Genomic DNA, 10137 nt, shown 5'->3' with positions numbered 1-10137 from the left:
TTGTGTTCTCTATCTGTCAAATAAATAAGTAAAATCTTTAAAAAAAAAATTCATTTTAAACAGGTACCTGAAATAGTGCCTGGACTCCTAAATTTATAAGGTGAGCATTTCTACATTGCCTTTAGTGATTTACTTTTTGATACAAGTAAGTTTAGTCAATAGTGCCAAACACTTACCATTAATTGCGGGAATGTTTTTCCAGGCATTTCCTAAAGTCCCTGTTAAAAAGACAAATTCTGATCCTTTGGGCCTATGACAGGTCCAAGAATTTGCCTTTTAAAAAAATAAATAAATAAATAAACCAGCATCTCACGAAATCTTTAATGAAATGGAAAGAATTTGCCTTTTGAAAAATTCTACAAGGGACTCTTCTATAGGTGATAAGATTAAGCACCACCTTTTGAGAAGCCTGGAAGAAATTCATATTCAAACTTTTCACCTTTTTCTTCCGTGTGAACTATCTTCTGGCCAAACTGGTCAGTCTCCTGAACTAAAAGACCTGGGTCTGGGATAGAATCTAGAATCTACATGGATAGAAAAAAACAAAAAAAAAATGTGGCACCTCCCAGTGGACCAAAAGATTGCTCAGTACACCTCAACTCTTAGCACTCTTTCTTTCCTACTTGAGGATCTGTAAAAACACTTGGATGCTGGGTTGAAATAAACTCTTCAAATATACCGCATAAATACTTGACAAGTGTTAAATAAGCATATGATTCACTCCCTAAAACAGTCATTTATTTCTTTGAACTGCTACTTACAACATAATCTAAAATCACTGGAATTATAAATCATGAAACTGCTCATAACTCAAAGGCAAGACACAGCCAAGACACTACATGTGTAACAGTCTCCCATAAATACAAAAATACATGTTTATAAATATAAGAAAATGTAGTAACATATCTTGTTAAAGGACAATCGCTTTGAGTTCCTTACAGAAGTATGCCCGAAACTTCATAACTGAAGCCACTGGTTATATTCATAACCAGCTTAGTGAGGATGTTGCCCACTGCCTAACATCTGTAGGACAGTTGGGGTATTTCTGCAAAGCATTCATAATTTGAGTATTATCCAAAAGTAGTTTCATCAGCTGGTACTCTCTCTGTGTATTTACCGAAGTCCTTTCCAGGGGCCTTATTAATTCTAATTGTTGTAAGTGTTCAAATGCCTGGAAGAAGAAAGAAACAGTTTAGGTTGAATAGGGGAAGTAAAATAATGACATTAATCCAGAGAACAATTAGGGTTGCTATTAACTGTAAAACAGAGTGCCAGGAAGCAAAACTTAACAGAAATCAAAAACAACTCTCATCAACCTCATAAGAACTTCATCTATCAGGTGAAGCAGTATCAATATATAGTTATCTGTCCCTGCATTGTTGAATGTGAACAGGGCAAACTCAGTCTCCTTAATATGGTTTTTCTTCCAATCCTCATTCTGTACCATATCACCTGCTCGTACTTAAGGGAAGGGCTTCTAGTTCTCTCTATAAAAACTGAACTAATAAGACCAGTACTTTTAACTAATTACCCTACAAATTTGTATTTACAATCTCTTTCTAGTTTTTTTTTTTTTTCTAGTTTTGTGAGACTTTGCTATACAGAAGTTTAATGCAACTGCAAAAAAAGCTAGAGGCAGAAAAACCCCTAGGAGTACACCAAGCCTGTTTGGCCAACCCTATAAATAAATGATTCAGCGGAGTGGTATGGGCATGAAGGAAAGAAGACAGCTCCTTTTTCCCTAAGAAGTCTGCAGAGCATGCCACAACCTGTCAAAAATTCCCTTTCTTCCATCTTCCCCCGCTTAAAAGGGCTGTTTATGGTTTCCTCTCACCTCTAATATTCATGTATTATGTCTTTTCTAACCCTGATTATTGTTTTAGGTATTTTATTAGCATATCAAAAAAAGGAAACCATTAAATTATGACATAGTAACCATTAAAATATTGACACAGTGAAATAGATTCTGGAGCTTTCTATTCTTACAACCACATTATAAAAAATATCACTGGAATATATTCTTTATATATCATAAAAAGTCTGATGAAAAGAGAAAAAGACACCACTCATTTCTAAAAATGAGAAATACTGGAGGAATACTGAAGCTGCAGGTAGTACTGGGGCTGAATAAAACTGAGATTTAAAATATTTCTAGGCAGCAAAATACTTTAAAATACAGAATGACCAGGTACAAAATACAAATCACTCAAGAATTTAAATGTTCATGTAATCCTTTATACTCATACAACCTCCACAAACTATGACTATCAGACAGACATGGACATTAGGAAGGAAAAAAAAAAAAAAAAAACTTCAGTAGGATAAATACTTTCCCTGTTGTTTTTGAAGAAAGGGCAATGCCCTATACTCACATTTTTTATTTGGTACAAGAAACAGAATTCTGACCACTAAGGCCTATAAAGGATGATAAAGGACTTATGGGTCCATTGCTGGAGGGGAGGGAAGGGAAGGAGTAGGAGAATGCAGGGAGGGAAGGGAAGGAAGGGAAGGGAAAGAGAGAAAAAGAAAAAGAGGAAGAGGGAGAGGAAGGGGAAGAAAGGAGAGGAAAGGAAAGATATTTTTCCCCATAAAGTCCCCCAGAGCTGCGCAGTCCAGTAAGGTAACCACAGAGGGCTACTACTATTCGTGGAACTTGATTTTTAATTTTATTTAAGTTTATTAATTATTAAGTTTAACTTAAAATTTGATACGAGTCATTTAGAAAATTTTAAATTAGTGGAACAATTGAGAATGTACATCTACTTCAGCTACAAATTTTATGAAATCTAAAGAGCAAGTAATTCCAATGAATACTTAGTGAATTAAGTATAAACACATGAAATTTCAAAAAATACAAAAGAAAATGAAGTATTTCATTAATAATTTTCTGCATCAATTATAGATTAAAATGTTTTTGGTATATTAGGCCAAATAAAAATTATCATTGAAGTTAACTTTGCCTTTTTAAACTTTTGGGCTGGTACTAGAAAATCCAAAATTACACTATGTGGCTCATATATTTCTAGTGGACAATGGTACACTCTAATGAAGTTCCTCAAGTTTTAAAACTCATGACTTAACCAACCCCTAATAAAACTTTATATGTCCTCACTAGCCCATATTTTATCTTTTAGTTTTTTAATGGCTAATATCTGCATTTTTTCTTTTTACTGCTACGATTATAAAGCCAACCTCTGGTTGTAAAGGGACAGAATTTTACTGATGAACTACAATGTATAGTTCTTTGTATAATGCAGTGCTAGAAACAGCCAGTAGAGGGCAGTATACTTCCACAAACTGGGAAATATCGGGCTGCCTTAGAATTATTCAAACATTTTGAGATTTTTGTCTATCATACAAAAAAATTTCTAATGATAAATACCTAATGTTTCAAAGTTAGTAAGAGTTCAAATATGATACATATAATCAAACTGTATGTAAAAATCTACCTGTATGCAGAAAAATAACAGTGAACTTCAATCTTACCTTCATGACAACAGGTTTCTCAAAATTATAAACAGAATGGGCTTTCCTTTGAACAAACTTCTGAAACTCTGGACAGAAAGCAATAACAACATTAACACCCTCAAATAGGCAGTGAGTTAGAGTCAGAAAGAAACCAAAGTTTCATCTCACCATTATAGACCATTTGAAAATTAAAGGGCTCCTCTTCATAGATGTCATTTAAATGTTTCATTGCTATTATAAGACAGATTTCCAAGACTGACAGACCTATACAGTAAAAGAAAAACAAATTATGAGTTGTATGTTAACTTACTGATCTATAAGATTGAAGTAAAACTGTCCTCCAAAGAGAATGATAAAGTGAAAGACCATTGTTCTGAGGGATGGCAGGAGATCAAGACATCCCCCAGGTTCAAATTATCTTTCAGTCACTATTACTTATACAATCCTAAGCAAACTGCTCAACCTTCCTAGGCTTAGCTTTCATATAAGCAAACTAAGAATCTTCTTAAGCTTACAGAGATGTTATAAGGATTAGAGAGAGTATTATCAAGCACTGATCACATGGCTCGTAATAAACAAACTGGCACTTCAACTGTGTACTTTATATATTTTTAAAAATTTTATTTATTTGAGAGAGAGAGAGAAGACCAGACTCCCCACTGAGCAGAGAGCCCGACCCAGGGCTCTTGAGATCATGACATGAGCCGAAGGCAGACACTTAAGAGACTGAGTCACCCAGGTGCCCCTGCAATTATGTACTTTAAATCACATGGGGTCCTTGACTATTCATAGAAACCCTGAACACCCAGAAATTATATTTATATATTTTTTTCTAAAATAAGAAAATTCATTAGATTCTTCAAAGGGAGAATGAACCTTCAATGCCAAAGCTCTCTAGTGGCACCTAATGCAATGTGAACACCTGCAATACAAGTCTTAGCTGAACTTCCAATTTAACAAGGCAGGGAGAACATCAGTATTCTTCCACTTTAAATGGGAGTCATAATACCTTTTGTAGGGCTTAGTTAAAGGCTACATGGATTTAAAAGTAGTCTGTATTAAACTCAAGGTTAAGTATAATTTTGAAAGAATTCCATTATGTCAATATTTTTCCATTATGTTAATTTAAATTTATAAAAAAACTAATTAAACAGGCTTCTCACCATGTACAATATTTGCTTTAGAGTCCATGCTACACAACTGGTTTGCCTCCATCAGATCTGCTGCAGTCATAAACGGGTGTGATGTTGTTACACGATTTAAAGCAAGCATCTAGGGAAATGTGGATCAGAAAAACATTCACACGTTTACTTAGGCATTCTGGAGAGATTACTGAATAAAACTTCTTAATTTGAGTCTATTCTTATGGGAGAGTTAATATTAATGCTTGGGAAAGGTATTCTCACACTTGGCTCTATTAAAATATAGTATTCCAATACATATGTCATATAGGTCTATAAAAGTAAAGCATAAAGAAAAAGTTCTTGCTGCTCTACCTCTTCCTACTTGTGTATCTTACTTACAACTCAAAAGCAAACACTTAAAAAGGAGTAGACAAGAAGAGATCAAAAATAGGTAAGAATGCTGTTCAAAGGTTATTTTGATTTCACAGGAAAATGGAGTAGGGTTGTTACCTGAGCTCACTTTCTCCCACAGACACAAGACTACAGCTACATACAAAGCAACTCTAAGAATGCTTTGAAAACTAGCAGCTTAGGAGTGTGTGTGTGTGTGTGTGTGTGTGTGTGTGTGTGGCTCACTTTCTCCCACAGACACAAGACTACAACTACATACAAAGCAACTCTAAGAATGCTTTGAAAACTAGCAGCTTAGGAGTGTGTGTGTGTGTGTGTGTGTGTGTGCAGCTGAAGATATTTAAAAAAGCCACACTGAGAAGGGTAAAAAGACGCAGAGATGTGGTTGGGGTAGGCACCAAACACCGAGTGCAGCGATCCACAGCAGAAGGTGTGGAGGTCCTTCCTGAGGAGTGAGGGGTTCAGATCCCACACTGGGCACCCTCTGCCTTGGTTATCTGTACCAGGAAGACAAGCCCCTATAATGTCTGGCTTCGAAAATCAGAGGGGCTTAATTATGCGAGAGCGAGAGGGACTACAGGAAATGGAGACTCTATTCTCATAGGGCACATACACAATTTCAATTGCTCAGAGGCAACAGTTTGAAAAACACCTGGGCCATATGGGAAGGTATACTTGACTAAGGCATACATAGTGCTGGAGGGACAAGGATCTGTGTAGGAGCTTTCTTTGGAAGTGGAAGTGCTGGCAGCACTATTTTTCTTGTTTTCCTTCAGGAAAGCTAGTTAGATGCTTGTAAGAGTCAGTTTTGACACTATTCATCTATCTCATTAGGACCACTACCCACGCCAGGGGAAATTCCCCTGTAGAACTGCACTGTATTAATCATCCACCAGGTAGGTATTCTTCCAAGTAAGTCCTACCCAAGGGAAGGGGAACCAACCCTACCCACCAGCAGCACACAAGAGTCTTGGTGGGATCTCACAATGAGCCACAGAGAGGCTACCCCCACTCACCTGCCCTTAGCAGCCACAGCCAGGTCTCTCAGATACCTGGGCTGGGACCAGCTCCACACACTGGTGTGCCTGTAATAGTTGTGGTGAGGCATGGCTGCCATTTGGGTCAGGAACTAGCCCTGACAAATGTGCCCTCAGCAGTAGGGGCCCAGTGACAAGAGATGTGCAAGCGACCCACATAAAACAGCTCTGAAGCTCCAGGTTCTAGTGACCCAAAAGGATTGTACTTCTGGGCTCCAGAGGACGCCTTCTATATAAGGCTGCTACTTCTAAGATCAAGAGATGCAGCTACCTAATATAAACAAACACTACATCAGACAAAATGAGGAGACAGAAGAGTATGTTCCAAATGAAAAAGACAAAACTTCAGAAAAAGGACTAAACAATGGAGTTATTTAAGCAATCTGCCTGACGAAGATGTCAAAATAATGGTCATAAAGATAATCACCAAACTTGGGAGACAAGTGGATGAACTTAGTGAGAACAAGCAGATGAATTTGGTGAGAACTTCAATAAAGAGGTAAGAAATATAAAAAAGAATCAGTCACAGCTAAGAATACAGTAAGTGAAATGAATAAATGATTAAAAGAAGACTGGATCAGCAATCTGGAAGACAAAGTAATGGAAAGGACCCAAGTTGTACGGCAAAGAGGAAAAATAATTTAAAAAATGAGAATATGTTAAGGGACCACTAGGACAACATCAAGCATACTGACATTCACATTCCAGAGGTCCCAGAAGAAGAAAGTAAGGGGCAGAAAACTTATTTGAAGAAACGATAGCTGAAAACTTCTCTAATATGGGGAAGGAAATAGACATCCGGGTCCAGGAAGTACAGGAAACCTCAAAGAAGACAAATCCAAGGTCTACATGCACAATACATAATATTCAAAGTGCTGAAAGGAAAAAAATCTACAACCAAGAATATTCTATATAGGAAAATTATTATTCAGAATTAGAGAAAAAGTTTCCAAGATAAAGTTTAAGAAATTCGTCACCACTGAACCAGCCTTACAAGAAATGTTAAGGAACTTCTTTAAGCAAAAAAGAAAAGGCCCTAAGAGGAAATTTAAAAATTACTAAAGAAAAATTTCATTGGTAAAAGCAAATATATAGTAAAAGGAGGAGAGCAATCAATTATAAAGCTTGTAGGAAGATTAAAAACTAATAAAATCAACTATATCTTAGTTAAGGCATATCCTAAATAAAAAGATGTAAAACGTGAGATCAAATACATAAAGTGTGAGAGTGGGAGGAGAGTAAACATTTAGTGCTTTAAAAATGATTTTCGTTTGTTTCTTATGTAGGCTCAATGCCCAGTGTGGAGCCCAATGTGGGGCTTGAACTCATAACCCTAAGATAGAGACCTGCCCTGGGATCAAGAGTTGGATGTTTAACCAACTGAGCCACCCAGGCGCCCCTAAAATGCTTTTGATTTTAAGCAACTACCAACTTAAAATAGATTGCTAACATACAGTTGAACCTCATGGTAACCACAAACCAATTTAAAAGAGATACACAAAAAATAAAGAGAAAGGAATCCAAACATAATACTACAGAAAGTCATAAAATCATAAGAGGAGAGAGCAAGTGAAAAAAGGAACAGAAAAGAACTACAAAAACAAACAGAAAAAAATGCAAGGGCAGTAAGTATATACCTATCACTAATCACTTTTAATGTCAATGGACTAAGTGCTCCAATCAAAAGGCATAAGGTTGCTGAACACATTAAAAAAATAAGACCCATCTACATGCTGCCTACACAAGACTCACTTCAGGCCTAAGGATACATACACACTGAAAGTGAAGTGATGGAAAAAGCCCATCCAAATGGAGGAGGGGGCATGGGGAAGGCCAGGATAGCAATGCTTATACCAGACAAAACAGACCTTAAAAAAAAAAAAAAAAAAGGACTGTAATAAGACACAAAGAAGAACATCATATAAAGGGATCAATCCAATAAGAGAATACAATAACTGTAAATACATATGCACCCAACACAGAAGCACCTATATAAAGCAAATATTAACAGACACAAAGGGAGAAACTGACCATAATACTATAATTTTATAATTATAATTACATATTAATTACCATTTAACACCCCTTACATCAACAGATTATCCAGTCAGAAAATCAATAAGGAAACGCCAGCCTTAACAGACTAGTCAGATGGATTCAGCAGATAGCTACAGATCATTCCATCCAAAACCACTACCAAAATCATTCCTGTCAAGTTTATGTAGAAAATTCTCCAGGGCAGGTTACACGTTAGGCCAGAAAACAAGTCTCAATAAATTTAGTTAAGAATGAAATTATATAAAACATCTTTTCCGAGCACAATGGTATGAAACAGGAAATCAATCACAAGGAAAAAAAATGGAAAAAACCATAAACATTTGGAGACTAAACAACATTTGGAAAGTTAACAAAGAAATCAAAGAGAACAAAAAACTACATGGAGGCAAATGATAATGTTAACACAGTGTTCTAAAAATCTTTGGGACAGAGAAAAGCAGTTTGAAGAAGAAAGTTTATAGCAATAAGGTCTACCTCTAGATACAAGAAAAATCTCAAGTTAAGAAATGAATGTTACATTTTTTTTTAATATTTTATTTATTTATTTGACAGAGAGAGAGGTCACAAGTAGGCAGAGAGGCAGGCAGAGAGAGAGGGAGAAACAGGCTCCCCACTGAGCAGAGAGCCCGATGCGGGGCTCGATCCCAGGACCCTGAGATCATGACCCGAGCCGAAGGCAGAGGCTTAAACCACTGAGCCACCCAGGCGCCCCATGAATTGAATGTTACATTTAAAAGAACTAGAAAAAGAACAAAGCCTAAAGCCAGTACAAGGAAGGAAGAGTAAAGATCAGAATGAAAACAAATGAGGGCGCCTGGGTGGCTCAGTGGGTTAAAGCCTCTGCCTTCGGCTCAGGTCATGATCCTAGGGTCCTGGGATTGAGCCCCGCATCGGGCTCTCTGCTCCGCGGGGAGCCTGCTTCCTCCTCTCTCTCTCTCTGCCTGCCTCTCTGCCTACTTGTGATCTCTGTCTGTTAAATAAATGAAATCTTAAAAAAAAAAAAAAAAAAAGAAAACAAATGAGAGATTTAGAAAAAACAAAAACAAAAACCAACAACAGAAAAGGCATCAATGAAACTAAGAGTTGATGTTTGAAAAGATAAACAAATTCGATAAACCTTTAGAGAGATTCATCAAGATAAAAAGAGGACTCAAAATCAGAAATAAAAGAAAAGTTACAATTGACACCAAAGAAATACAAAGGATTATAAGATCTAAGAGACTACTGTGAAAATTTATACACCAACAAATTGGACAACCTAGAAGAAATGGATAAATTCCTAGAAACACACAATCTTCCAAGACTGAATCAGGAAGAAACAGAAAATCTGGACTATGACTAACAAAACTGAAACAGTAACTTAAAAACTCCCATGAGGCGTCCTGGGTGGTACAGTGGATTAAGCTTCCAACTCTTGGTTTCCACTCAGATTGTGATCTTAGGGTCCTGAGATCAAGCCCTTGTCGTGCTCCCTGCTCAGTGTGGTCTGCTTGAGATCCTCTCTCCCTCTGCCCCTCCCACTCACGCTTGCACTCTCTCTCTCAAATAAATAAACCATTAAAAAATTATAAAAACTCCTAAGAAATAAAATTCTAGGACCAGATGAATCCTCCTAAATATTTAGAGTTGATACCTTTACATCTCAAACTATTCCAAAAAATCGAAAAGGAAGGAATGGTTATGAGGCCTGCATTAACCTGATACCAAAACCACTACAAAAGCAGAAAATTATAGGCAAATATTCCCAGTGAACACAGGTACAAATATTTCCAACAAAATATTAGCAAACTGAATACAATACATCAAAAGGTTCATTCATCATGATCAGGTGGGATTTATTCCAGGGATGCAATGACGGTTCAATATCCAAAAATCAATCAGCATGATGCACCACATTAACAAAATGAAGCATAACAATCATATAATCATCACAACAGATGCAGAAAAGTTTGGCAAAATCCAATATCCATTCATGATAAAAGCACTTAGCTAAGTTATATAGAGGGAACATACCTCAATAAAATAAAGGCCACCCACAC

At 36.6% G+C, this 10137-nt stretch overlaps 1 protein-coding gene across 5 annotated transcripts in view; it reads right to left on the bottom strand.

Annotated features, from left to right (window-relative positions):
• Window positions 1–428: 428 nt before the first annotated feature.
• Window positions 429–10137, bottom strand: part of ORC4 (origin recognition complex subunit 4) — an 89831-nt gene continuing 80122 nt past the window's right edge. For 4 of the 5 annotated variants that reach the window (XM_046019825.1, XM_046019824.1, XM_046019822.1 and 1 more), the window contains 4 exons: window positions 4632–4740; window positions 3637–3732; window positions 3487–3554; window positions 429–1171 (listed from right to left, as the gene is read on the bottom strand). In XM_046019825.1, coding sequence (XP_045875781.1) covers window positions 983–1171; window positions 3487–3554; window positions 3637–3732; window positions 4632–4740 — 462 coding nt within the window. In that variant the 3' untranslated portion in view covers window positions 429–982. The remainder of the gene's footprint in view (window positions 1172–3486; window positions 3555–3636; window positions 3733–4631; window positions 4741–10137) is intronic. The other variant, XM_046019823.1, reaches the window with a different exon arrangement.

Source organism: Meles meles, chromosome 9 (genome assembly GCF_922984935.1).
Source record: "Meles meles chromosome 9, mMelMel3.1 paternal haplotype, whole genome shotgun sequence".
NCBI lineage: Eukaryota > Metazoa > Chordata > Mammalia > Carnivora > Mustelidae > Meles > Meles meles.
This window is presented reverse-complemented; position numbering and strand designations above follow the sequence as displayed.